Genomic DNA, 14521 nt, shown 5'->3' on the forward strand with positions numbered 1-14521 from the left:
GTCTTGGATTGCATACATAATGCAAATTTATAATTTGAAAACATTACGCATTTTTTACTTTTTCATACCAGTCTTAAAATTTGGCAACTGTACGGTACACAACTAAACTTTGTCTGACAATAAATCAAGACATTAAAAGGGGTTGTCCAATAGCTAAAATGTCCTTTGTAAATATCTACCTTTGCACCATAACCACTTTTATAATTACTGTATCTTTATTATAAAATTCTCTACCATTCTCCCTACACAGCTAATTCCTATATCTCTGTATCATCCTTTTACCTACCTTATCTACTAGGGCAAATAGACATTATAGAGGGTGTTTCCCACTCAGGACCCCCTATATGTGACAAAACTTAGCAATGTCCTATTCCCTAATGAGAACATTTCTTCTATATATACTTTTTTTCTATTTTTTTTTTTGTTAAAGAGTGCCCACCATTCTTTTCAGTACAGTCCTAGAGAGTTTTTAGAAGTAACGCTGCCCAAAGATTTTGGCACACATCCACTCTATGAAAGTGCAAGTTTAGGTACTTATTTTTATATGTATATTGTATTAGGAAAAAGCATGGCATGAAGCAAGAGATAATAGATTAATGAAATACATAAGGTCTGTATGTCATCAGAAACACGCACATTGCGTCTACTTTGTCATTACTTTTTTGTTGCTTTTTTATAAATAGGGAAGGTTGTCATGTGGGTGAATAAATGGCTGCTCGTGTAATTATTGCTAATGGAGATTAAGATGAGTCCTTGATCTTTAAGAAACAAAGATGAAAGAAAATGATCCACCCACTCTAAATCAATTACATGTAACCATACATGTCACATTATGTAGCACATTAATGTATACATAATGCACTTACCTTCCAATGGCTTGGGTAGAAAATGAGCTGCTGGCTTTGTTTTCTTGACTCTATTACCTTTCATAACTTGGCCTTCTTTGTTAAGCCCTAAGAACCAGGCCCTACCTGATTCTTGTTGTCTGTATATCATAGATGAGTAGATGACATAATAGTTCTCAAAAACAGACTCTTTAAACTTGCATTCCAGTGTAAAAAGTTCCTAGGAAAGTATAAAGGTAAACATATCAGCCATATAGCTCATATTTCTAAAGTGATAGCAACAGCATTACAATTTTTCAATACTTTTGTGGAAAAAGAAGGATCAGGAGCTTTGAAAATATATAGAGGATTTCTCATTGCAAACATTTACCTAAATTAGACTAATAATAATAATAATAATAATATATCTGTCATTTATGTTTGTTTTAAAAGATTTGTCCAGGACTTGAATATTAAAGACCTATCTTTATGATAGGGCATCAATGTCTGATCGGTGAGGATGTTACACCTGTCAACCCACCGATCAGCTGTTCCCAGTGGTGGCCAGAACTGCTCAGTTACGGAGCTGCACACCACAGCTCCATCAATGGAATAGTGGCGGCGGCCATGTACAGCACATCCTCTTAGAATATGGAGTGGATGTGTAGTACCCAGCCACGGCCACTATACAGTTGACAAAGCTGTGCTGTGCAGCTTTGTAACTGAGAACCGCCAACACCAGGAACATTTGATCGGTGGGGGTGTCGAGTGTCACAACAGCACCGATCAGACATTGATGACCTATCCTAATGATAGGCCATTAATGTTAAAGTCCTAGACAACCACTTTTAGCAATAAATATTACTAAGAGGCTTTTTCTAGCCTTACTATTTTTATAACCTATCCTTTGGATAGGTCAGCAAATTCAGATTGGCTCGGATCTGAAGTCGGACACCCCCACTGATCAGCTGTTACTATATCTATATATAGATACTATATGTTACTATATCTGGAATATATCACAGTGCTGAACATCACAGCTTCATTCACTCTGACTCAGGTGCTGCCGCTCAGGTCCTAATGAAGTGAATATGAGCACAATGTGTCCTGTACTTTTTTCGGCTCCATTCACTGTTTACATTTGGCCACCACCACAACAACTAATTGTTGGGTGTTCCAAGTGTCAGACCCCCACAAATCTTACATTGATGACCTATCATTCTATGACTAGGTCATCAATATAGTAAGGATAGCCCCTTTAAGAATTTAAATAATAATATAATATCATGACCAAGTATGAAAAGTGTTGAATTCAGCTCTGCTACATCAATTTCAATAAGTATTTATACTGCACATAGCAGTTTGCATATTCTATTACCTGCCCTTTTGTGCCAAATGATGCAGTTGGATTTTAATGTTATGGCAACTAGTTCAGTAAACTAGTTGTTCCTAATTAGGTCACATGATTGTAATTTGTATGGGAAGTAAAAATAATGAATTTAGCAAGATGAGAAATGTATGCAGATTAAAAGGATACATGCAATATACTGTAGTGATCATTGGTATCCACTGTATTAATTCTAAGACCTCAATTGTGGAATTTATAATATAAATGTCTCAGAGACATATCACTAAATATGTTTCACTCTATACATAAAAATAAAGTGACAATCTAAAAGATATAGATAAAACACAGTAGGATGTACATTCTTGTGGACGTTTTCCCCTTTTGCCTTTTTATGGGGCTGTAATATTCAGTAGAACCATGGTGGCACACCAGTTGGATCAGTGATATGTCCACTTTCATTTATGAATAATCTGAAGTCTAATGGCTAGAAAATATTTTTTGTCACCTTGGCATATATTATTTTATTATATTTATCATATAAATTAGTCTGGGCATATTAAACCAGCATGACAGACTTCAATATTCACCACATCCTTGTATATTTATTAAATGTAGCCCGTTCGATTGTACTGAAGTTAATTATCCAGCAACTAGTAATTATCTTCTAAAATTTGTGCATATTATTTGGGCTATAAACATGAGACAGTTTTAATCAATCAATGACAGCAATGTAATAGGATTGAAGTTGTGCTCTGCTGTATACCAAGTGATTTACCCCGTGTCACACAAGACAATCCTCCTCAACTAATCCTAACACTACTGAATGCTCTTGCTGTACTCACATTCTAACGCTATTGAGGCTGTTTAAGAGGACAAATTCATGACAAGGCTTCTAGATTTTAAGGCATTTCATTCTGATCACAAGCTCCTGGACATCCATTTTTTCCATGCTGTAAACTATATCTACTTGAAACAATTGTATGGAAGGTGGGCAATTTTTATACCACACTTGGTTGCAATTGAAAAATTGAAAAGTTTTATACCAAGCCATTGACAATGTGAAAGAAGTCTCTTGAATTCTCAAGTATCTACAGAAGCTATGAGATTCCAATTGTAATTAACGATCAATGCACAATATTTTGAGTTTTTCTTTGGAAAGATTAGTGGCATAAGTAAAGGGAAACCGGCAAAACCAAGGGTGCATTGGCTGAATGCCATCAAGAATAATATGGGAATGCACATCAAGCAAATTTAAAGAAACCGACTGGCTTACATATTTAACGGACACAACTTTATACATAGAATCAGAAATGTCTCATTTTGCTATGAGCTCCTATATAAAGATTTTTTTATTGGATTCCAGCCATATGGTTAGCAATAGAAAGTGGGTCATGATTGGACTGTATATTTCTGACGTTGAAAATTCAATCTGTAAGTTGGAACCAGCCTTTCTCAAAAATAAGTTTTCTTCAGGGACCACCTTTTCTGACAAAAGCTGGACATGCCAAAAAGTTCAGAATGTACATGTATATACTAGATGGTGGCCTAATTCTAACGCATCGGGTATTCTAGAATATGTATGTATGTATATAGCAGCCACATAGTATATAGCACAGGCCAAGTACTATATAGGAGCCATGTAGTATATAGCAGACAAATACTATGTGGCCTGTGCTATATACTATGTGGCTGCTATATACATACATACATATTGTAGAATACCCGATGCGTTAATACAGGCCACGCAGTATATAACAGTGGCCACGCAGTATATAACACTGGCCACGTAATATATAGCACAGCCCACGCAGTATATAACACAGCCCACATAGTATCTAACACTGGCCAGGTAGTATATAGCAGCCACGCGGTATATAACACAGCCCACGTAGTATATAGCAGTGTGGGCACCATATCCCTGTTAAAAAAATAATTAAAATAAAAAATAGTTATATACTCACCCACCGGGATCCAGAGAAACTGTGCCAATGCGCGCGCGGCTGCCACTATCTTCTGTTCCCAGGATGCAATGCGAAATTACCCAGATGACTAAGCGGTCTCGCGAGACTGCTAAGTCTTCTGGGTAATTTTGCAATGCATCTCTGGGAACAGAAGCTGGCGGCAGCAGAGCGCGTCTGGGCGGACTACAGAAGGTGACAATAGCAGGTTTTTTTGTTTTTTTTAAATTATATTTAACATTAGATCTTTTTACTATTGATGCTGCATAGGCAGCATCAATAGTAAAAAGTTGGGGACACACAGGGTTAATAGCAGCGTTAACAGAGTGCGTTACCCGCGGCATAACGCGGTCCGTTAATGCCGTCATTAACCCTGTGTGAGCCATGACTGAAGGGGAGTATGCGGACGCTGGGCACTGACTGCAGGGGAGTAGGGAGGGACTAATTCTTGGCCGGACTGTGCTCGTGGCTAATTGGTCGCGGCAGCCAGGACAGGCAGCTGGCGAGACCAATCAGCGATGCAGGATTTCTATGATGGAAGTTGCCGACAGAAAAACAGAAGTACCCCTTGGACAATTATATAGTAGATATGAAAAAGTGGAAACTATAGACCACCACTCCATCTCTCTATTCCTCCTGTGCACACGTTCAGTATTTTGTCTGCATTTTACATCAGTATTTGTAGCCAAAATCAGGACTGGAACAAATCAGAGGAAAAGAATAATAGAGACATGTCATCACTTCTGTATTTGTGACCCACTCCTGGTTTTGGCTTACAAATTCTGATGCAAAACACTGACCAAATAATGAAAGTGTGAATGTGGCCTTATTCTTATTTCCACCTTATTTCACTCATATAGAGAACTTGAGTTTGAAAGTCAACATAATTTCATCACATTGGAAGTTGTGCTGGTCTAGATGGTGCCAATCATCAGAGATCATACAGTCATACAATTCCCAAGGAACGCCATGAGATCACATGACCAACTGAGGAGAAGTATATCATGAATTTTCAGAGAGAAAGGAACAAAAAAGTCTGCCCATACAATATATCAGAATTCTGATATTATAATAACACTTAGTTCTAATTTTACATAATTTTATTTTCGAACAACCTTAAAAAAAACATTTGTTAAACAGTTCAGAATTGGGACTTTTAACCCCCTACCTGACCTGGCAAATTTTCATTTGTTTTGTTTTTTCATACATGCATTTTAAAGAGCTATACATTTCTATCTTGTTCTGACATGCAAGATGAGGTTTAATTTTTATGTTATTGTTATGTTATGTTTTTGCCAATATTAGTGTGAAAATAAAAGAAACACATGTCTGTTTTTCACAAATATGAATATATATTTATATTAACCATAAAGGACCACTGTGTTCTTTTTTCTGTAACAATTATTTTTATATATCAGATAATTTTTTGGGGGGGGCAGGGTAGCAACTATGATTTGGATCAGGTGTCCCCAATCTGTGGCTTTGGGAGCCACATGATGTGTTGCTCGTGACTGTCTGCCATCTTGGTGTATTAGCACCAGGTCTGGCAAACCGCTATGAAAAGCAGGTCTCCAGATGGTGACTTTTGTGAGTAACCTCACAAAGAAGATAATCTTAATATATACTTACCTTGTAATGTTTTCACATCCTGTCCCGTCGAGATGTGTCCAGACCCAGTATTCCAAGCGGTGGAAGTTCACCGACCTCCATATTGGGACAATCAAGTGATGGATGTCTCAGTATGGAAACTGCTGGTTGTGCCAACCTCTTGCACAGTACCACCAGCGGAACACCATTGCACCACACACATACTGTATACGATGTACGCACCACACACATACAAACACACATGGTATATGCTGTACGCACCACACACACACTGTATACACCGTACGCACCACACACACACTGTATACGCCGTACGCAGCCTCTTGTGCGGTACCACCAGCAGAACACCGTCGCGAACACGCTGCTGCCGGGATCAGCTGAATGATTCACTGACCACCGCCATCTTTGTACAGGAGGAGCGCATACGCAGTTTTAATGTGACCGCTGATATCTGTCTGCACAAAGATGGTCTGATAGAGACAGCAGACAAGAGGTATAGCACATGGGGTAGACAGGTCAAAGAAGAGAGCACAGACGGGAGAAGTCAGCACATGGGGAAAGAGAGTGGATAGGTGGGTGAGAACATGGGGAGGAGAGATTCTCAATGCTACAAAGCCTGCCCCATCGTGACATTACCGCCCTCCCGATGCGATAGCATCGGGCCTCCATCTAGTATCTGAATAAGCACATACTGGCCTTGAGGATTTAGAGATAAATTAGGTGTAGCGACAGAATGGATGCCAATCAGAGGAGGTGCTTGATGTTTTAGAACATCACTGCAGAGTAGAACAAGGACTGCCTGCAGGTTTATTGTCTACAGGTGATCCAGAAGTAATTAAACATTGACTTATTGTTATCTGTAAACATAGATACAATATATTTATAATGTTCATGAGTAATTGTATAAGCATAGAGTGCTAGTCTTTGTTTTTTAATGAAAATTTTTTATTTTGCTACAAAATATCTGTATCAGATAATGGAATACTTAGCTTTTTTTAATAGCTGGACTTCTAAAAAAATGATTTTGTAATTTAGTATGGGTCAATTCATCTGCATACATGGGTTAAGATAAAAATAAAAAATGAAGTCTAATGTAGTGTGAAAAATAGCTTTGTAAAAATGTGTGATATGATATATGAGTGTGTAAGCAGGCATTACTAAATGCAGTGAAGCCAGAAGGGAGCCAATTCTTCTTTTTTTTTTTCAATTTGGCCACCTAAAATGGCTAATATTGATCAAGAATAATATTGGTTATTTCAGTCCATACGTGTTGCAGATAGGTGATAAATACACAGTCTGATGTTTTAATGGGAAAGAAAATATATGATGGATCTAGATACATTTTTTTCTTCTGGGCGAATGAGAGTCTATCAACCAAAACATGTTAAATTCTTACTTATACTACATTCATTTCATCTAAGCTTGTATTTCTCCTCTCAGTGGGATATTTCTGTGCATCAGTATTACTGTATCAACAGCTTATTCAGACAGTCTTTAATACGCTAGTCTGTCAATGCTATGTCACAGTCCATTGCATCTATAAAAAAAAAAAAATAAGTAGCTTTTAATATCCAGGAGGTGGGAAAAGCAATCAAGCTTCATGGTGGTGAAATTCTAATAGCAACAAAGAAGAGGTAAAGTAATAAGCCAATTATGGGGCACCTTTCTGAGCAGATATGGTATAGGTTTATTTATATATCCCTGATCCATCAAAGTACTGATTTCTAAATATGCTATTAAAATGACACCAGATGTAAGAAAGGTAAGAAAGATGTTATCTGAGATTGTGTGTTTATGATATATCATGGCTAGTGTTGAGCATTCCGATACCGCAAGTATCGGGTATCGGCCGATACTTGCGGTATCGGAATTCCGATACCGAGATCCGATATTTTTGTGATATCGGGTATCGGTATCGGAAGTGTAAAATAAAGAATTAAAATAAAAAATATTGTTATATTCACCTCTCCGGCGGCCCCTGGACATCAGCGGGAGGATCCGGCGTCCGGCACGGCTTCTTTCTTCAAAATGCGCGCCTTCAGGACCTGTGGAATGACGTCCCGGCTTCTGATTGGTCGCGTGCCGCCCATGTGACCGCCACGCGACCAATCAGAAGCCGCGACGTCATTCCTCAGCTAAAGTCCTAGAATGAGCGCCTTCTAGGACCTGAGGAATGACGTCGCGGCTTCTGATTGGTCGCGTGGCGGTCACATGGGCGGCACGCGACCAATCAGAAGCCGGGACGTCATTCCACAGGTCCTGAAGGCGCGCATTTTGAAGAAAGAAGCCGTGCCGGACGCCGGATCCTCCCGCTGATGTCCAGGGGCCGCCGGAGAGGTGAATATAACAATATTTTTTATTTTAATTCTTTATTTTACACTTTAATATGGATCCCAGGGCCTGAAGGAGAGTTTCCTCTCCTTCAGACCCTGGGATCCATGAGGATACATTCCGATACTTGATGTCCCATTGACTTGTATTGGTATCGGATATCGGTATCGGCGATATCCGATATTTTTCGGGTATCGGCCGATACTATCCGATACCGATACTTTCAAGTATCGGACGGTATCGCTCAACACTAATCATGGCACAAATCTAATATACACTGGAAAATATAGATTGTCAAAGTCAAACGCTATTACTTGCTGCTGCACTGACAATATGTTACTGGTGACAATGCTGAGGGCAGTATGACTGATGAGTTAATTGAGATTCTGGTTTGGCTCTTGCCCTAAGTCATGTGACAAGGCTTGTTAAAGGGTCGACATTGACTGTTAGGATTGCTACTTCCAATAGGTGGCACTAGAGTTCTAGTCCTCTTCCTCTCTGAAGAGACAATTTGCATATTTCCAAAAGGAGCATTGCTGCTTTAAGTCTCCTCACCTCGACATGCTTAACATGTCACTCTCCGCAAGGAGAAACCATACTTACCTACCTATATGCCAAACAATGATAATCATCTGGCAACAGCTCATCTCCCTGCGGAATAGGATCAGTCAGGGAAATTTCAAGGCCAGTTCTTCCTCTCCCCTGACATCATATGAATTACAAATTACAAATGAATTAATTTTGGAACAAATCAAGCAAGACATGTCACTCATAGCAAGGATCATGAAGCTACAACTTGCCTACTTTGGACACATCATATGAAGACAGCAATCACTGGAGGAAGACACCATGAAAAGAAGAACTGAAGGAACAAGGCGAAGAGGAAGACCAGCAACCCGATGGATTGATACTATCAAGATAACGGAAGAGAGGACCCTGGTGGACCTATCTAGGATTGCACAAGATCAAACTTCCTACAGATCGTTCATCCGTCAATTCCTCATAGCTCGAAATCGAGCCGAAAGCCATTGAAAAAATATTAAATAATGATAATTATTATGGTTTTCCAATGTGTCCATAAAAACATTGTCCATGATTTTTTATAAGCTTTCCCGAAAAAAAATAAATAAAAAGTGAAGTAGGCAACCCCAACTGGAAAAAAGATTTCTAACCGACTACTGTTGAGGGTATTTGATCGCATTAAAAAATAGAAACTTGTCAACTGTTTTTAAGATAGCCACTTTACCAAGTGGTCCCTCTTACCCATTTACCATTTTACTTTTTAGGTTGGCCCCCTTACTTCAATTTTCATAATACTGCCTCTTGTGGCCAGAACCAAGAAGGCATAGTCGAGAATAAACCTTTAAATATATCACAAGCTTATACAGAATCGGCTAAAGCATAGTTTGCAGTTGTTTTATATAAAGTAGACAAGAAATTAAGCTAAATTCATACCATACTATCGGTATTAAATCTGCTTCCTTTATGTTCCTGAAATCTCTGATTGATGAACAGATATTTTTAGACACTTGAATTGTTTGGTCTAATCAAATGAGAAAGAATTAATCATATGATGTATTCATAATTACTTGGAACACCTCAATCTACCATCAAAAGGAAATTAATTTTCAAGTTCTTATTTTAATTAGCAATCTGAGATTCTCATATTTTTGTAAGGAACTAAAAGTTCCATTTTATATAGACTCCCAGTCTTTTCAATCGGTGAAAGAAAGCAAGAACAATACCTGTAGTCATCGGATGATAGAAACATTCAAACACTTCTGAGATTTCTCATGTAACCTTCTGGGATAAATCTATTTTATTTAATTTTTTTTCACACTTTACATGGAGAAAAAATTGATACATCAAAATGTAGAAAAATGGAGTGCAGGAGGATAACACATTGATGTTGGACTGATAATGACTGCTTTTTTTTTTAAAGAGCAAAAATTGTCCCCCTGTGACTTTGATATCCATCTCCCATCCATCTTTGACAGAGACGTGGCCAAATAATGAATGAGTGTGAACGATGGACGGCCCAGCCATGCTGTTGATGTGGAACTCAGTAAGGAGGATTTTTCAAGCTCAGTTGCACACCGAACACAGGAGGATAATTGCAGCTGCCTTTATTATCACGCCTTATTTATCATCTTTTTAATATCACCTGTTGGTCATTCTGGAGATTGCTATCTTCTTGCAGCAGCTGTAATTGTAAATGTCATCATAGCACATCAGACCACATCTGCATTAGCTGGAAATGTTCTTCTTAGTCAATTTCTCTTTGACACCCTGAGGAATATCTTCGATGCAGTTAGTGACCCATAATAGAGTGGGTTTTTTCATATAGCTGAAGGGAGTTCCTTATAATACAGTGTCAATCCTGCTCATATTTGTCTTCTAATGTAGTGTCATCCTTGCTCAAAGCAATTTCCTACATACAGCTGTTCCTGTACTTATCATTTCTACGGGTCTTAGGGTTGTGCTACTGCACCTGATCCACTCTATGCGATAAAACTTTATTTTCAGCATTTATGATGCCATTCCTTGGTCTTAAGATCTGTTACGGTAGCTTTCCTGATAGTATGTCATATTAGAAGATATATGTTATAACATATAATAACTCTTTATTAAATAAACCCAGTGAGCCAGACTATGTTATCCATAGGAACAACACCGTATGCAGTACCCGAAGAGGTGCCCATGTAGGGTCCAACACCATATATCAAGAGAAAATAAACTTAGGCACTCATCTTTGCGGAATTTTATGATTTAATGTAGTCATCAAATTAAACGTTTTGGCCACAATAGTCGGCCTTCTTCAGTAACAATGTGCAGGATTAGAGATATGCGTGAATGACCGCATGTAAAAGTGTCCCACATCAGCACTGTAGCAGAGTGAATCTGCAGGGAAGCGAAGTGTCCAAAGACCGGGTAACCGGTAATGCATGGAAGCCCGGGTGGGCGGCGTGCCGGCGTGGCAGTCAGAGACGCAGTATCCACCGGTTACCCGGTCTTTGGACATTTCGCTTCCCTGCAGATTCACTCTGCTACAGTGCTGATGTGGGACACTTTTACATGCGGTCATTCACGCATATCTCTAATCCTGCACATTGTTACTGAAAAAGGCCGTCTATTGTGGACGAAACGTTTAATTTGATGACTACATTAAATCATAAAATTCCGCAAAGTTGAGTGCCTAAGTTTATTTTCTCTTGATATATGTTATCCATAGGTCAGTGCCCAGCTTTATTTGTTTAGCCTTCTCTGGCAATTTGCATTTATTTTACTTTCTTATATAGCGTAATCATATTCTGCATCGTTTTACAGATATCATTATTACTGTCCCCAATGGGGCCCACACTCTAAATTCCCTATCGGTTATAACATACAAACTCCTTGCAGATGTTGTCCTTGGTGGTATTTGAACCCAGGACTCCAGCGCTGCATAGCAACAGTGCTGGTCCAAAATGAAAGCTTTCCTGTGATTGGCTAACATGGCTAGTTTATATCATTCACTCCTCAAGATGGAAATTACAACACCAAGAAGGAAAGGCCATCGAATTACAGAGATCAGGGCATCAATAGCCATGCTAATGACATGCAAATGATGAAAACATTTTTTAGAAATTCAGTATTACATGCATTCAACATAATATCTGTTACAGAACACAATTTTAACCCCTTCACCCCAGCACAATTTTCTGTTTTCATCCCCCCCCCCCCCCCCACTTTCTTCCAAGAGTCATAACCTTGTTCTCTCAATATGGCCGTGTGATGACTCGTTTTTCACGGTACAAGTTGTGCTTTTGAATTACATCATTGATTTTTACCATATAGTGTACTGGAGAACGGGAAAGAAATTCTAAATGCGCAATTCCACAATTGTTTTTTGGGGGTTTTATTTACAATGTTCACTACATAGTAAAACTAACTTGGCAATATGAATGTCCAGTATGAGTACATAGCTATGTATAGCTTAGTTTTTATTTAAAGGGTGAAAAAATGCAGAAATTTGTATGAAAAAAAGTATTTGCATTTGTAACCATTTACTGAGACCCGTAGCATCTCTATTTTTCAGGATCTGGGGCTGGGTGATGGCTTATATTTTGCTCCCTGAGCTGATGTTTCTATTTATACTATTTTGGGGAAATTATGATGTTTTCATTGCCTTTTATTGCAATATTGTGACAAAGAAAAAAATTTAATTCTGGAATTTTTTTTCTCATGATGCCATTTATCGATCTGATTAATTTATTTTATATTTTCATAGATAGATCGGACATTTCTGAACACAACAATACAAAATATGTGTATTTTTTACTTTCTTCTAATCATTTTTTTTTTAAATTGGGCAAAAGGGGGTGACTTCAACTTGTTTTTGTTATTGTTTGAATATTTTTAAAAATATATATTTTTTTACTTTTTACTTTTTTTAATCATCCCCTTGAAGCTGGAATCGTCTCATCGCTTGTGCCGTACAGGGCTTCAGCACTGCTATGTAAAGCAAAAATTAAGATCTACTTTGAACGACGGCCATGGGTCGACATTCACAGGAGGATTATCGATAACAGGTATCGGGGTCTTCAGCAGAACCCCCAGACATCATGACAATACATCACACTCTGCGATCACATGACAAGGTCACCAAATGGCAAGATTGGTGAAATGTTTCTAGCCGGCACTTTTGAAATGGCGCTATCAGCAATTGACAGCGGCATTTAACTGGTTAACAGCCAAAGGTGTATCACGGATCCACTCGTGGCTGTTAGAGGCACTTCATGACTAATTCAATGATTTTTTTTCCCCATTTTACCCAATGGTGATTTATTTTCTATTTTTTCTTACATTATATGGTAAAGTAAATGATGTCATTCAAAAGTACAACTTTTCCTGCAAAAGACAAGCCCTAGTGTGGCTATATGGGATGAAAAAAAAACAAAGTGCAAAAATAAAAGATCAACCTGGCATTCACCTGTTTTGTTTGGTTCCTAAAAAGTGCGTCCAAGTCAAACCTACTATATCCTTCCTCCTATCTCTTCACATTTCCATCACTCATGACTAACCCTGATCATGGTACATTGTCCATTGCTAGCTGAAGAGTTAAACAAAAAAAAGGTTGACAATAAAAGATAGTATTGAATGTAAAAATTGTGAAATATTTTATATTTTTGTGATATACCTGCAGCTGATTACATTTAGAAAGATGGAATTGTGGCCATTTTCTAACACATAGCCGTAAAGGCGATACATTTGGCTGTAGTGTGTCGTGCATTGTGATGATAATATACCTACTGCACAGGGTATTTATAGGAGGTATTGAGTTGTATTCCTTCTATCCATTTATGCTGTTAATGTTTCCATTTTGGCTTCATTATAATTGTCGCAGTTAAAACTGAATGCATCACTAATGGTGACAATATAATTAAGAAAAAGAAACACCTTGGCAAGTGGCAAGCTATACAAGGCTTAAATTAAAGAAGCCGTGAGTGGAAAGTTGGAAAAATACACAGATGGAGGCGCTCTGATAAACTGGTAAACAGGAAACATGCGGTTGGCTAATTAGTGTTACTGAAATAGATACTTTCCAAAAAAAGGAAGGTAGAAAAGCTATTACTATGTTTTATGCTTCTTACATAAGCCTTTACCAAAATGCCAGTTATTCCAAATATTCCTCTGGTGTGCCTACTGTTCATATACAGATATAGAGTATGGATAAACATAGGTGTTTAGATGTCTAAACTCTAGGCTTATACATAGTGTCACCTAGAGGCCTTCACAGCATGGGACGTGGTGTTATCTCCCACAATCTTACTCCAATGTCCCACTCTGGCTGCATATGGACAAAACCTCAGAATACTCCATACAAGAGGTCAGCTTCACAGCTGAGACTTGTGTATATAATGTCAATCTCTGTTCAGAAATGTAAATTATCTGGGGGTGCATTTAAACCACTCCAGTTCACGGTGTTAAACGACCACTGATCTGTAAGTATTTACCAATCATCGGTTGTTTAATACCCTATGTCCAACTCCTCTTCAGATGCACATTGAGTGGTCTGTAATAGATCGGTCAGTGCAAAGGCAACCATTGATTTCAGCAGAGCAAGTCCTGTTTACACAACACAGGACAATGTGCTGCCAAGAATATTGATCTTCCTAAGAACAATCATTCATGATAATGTTGCAAATTAAATGGACCTTGAGAATTTCAATCTAATTTCACATCTCAGACACTTATGCTAGTGGCCTTTCATAGTAAGGTAAAACTATAAGTGTGTTTTTGTGTGTTCACCACACTGACATCACCGCTAGGGCGTAAGAAATTTTTCATGGTAACGGTGACATCAGTGAGCTGAATGGAGTTCATCGGCTATGAACTCCGCTCACCTTATTCAAGTCACCTTGAAACACACTAATGTGCTATCACACGCAGCTCAGTGTCTCTGCTGAATG

The 14521-nt window shown here is 38.4% G+C and overlaps 1 protein-coding gene across 2 annotated transcripts in view; it reads right to left on the reverse strand.

The window, feature by feature from the left end:
• Positions 1 to 14521, reverse strand: part of FGF14 (fibroblast growth factor 14) — a 760334-nt gene that overhangs the window by 8345 nt on the left and 737468 nt on the right. For both annotated transcript variants that reach the window (XM_069757983.1, XM_069757982.1), the window contains exon 4: positions 867 to 1065. In XM_069757983.1, coding sequence (XP_069614084.1) covers positions 867 to 1065 — 199 coding nt within the window. The remainder of the gene's footprint in view (positions 1 to 866; positions 1066 to 14521) is intronic.

Source organism: Ranitomeya imitator, chromosome 3 (assembly GCF_032444005.1).
Source record: "Ranitomeya imitator isolate aRanImi1 chromosome 3, aRanImi1.pri, whole genome shotgun sequence".
NCBI lineage: Eukaryota > Metazoa > Chordata > Amphibia > Anura > Dendrobatidae > Ranitomeya > Ranitomeya imitator.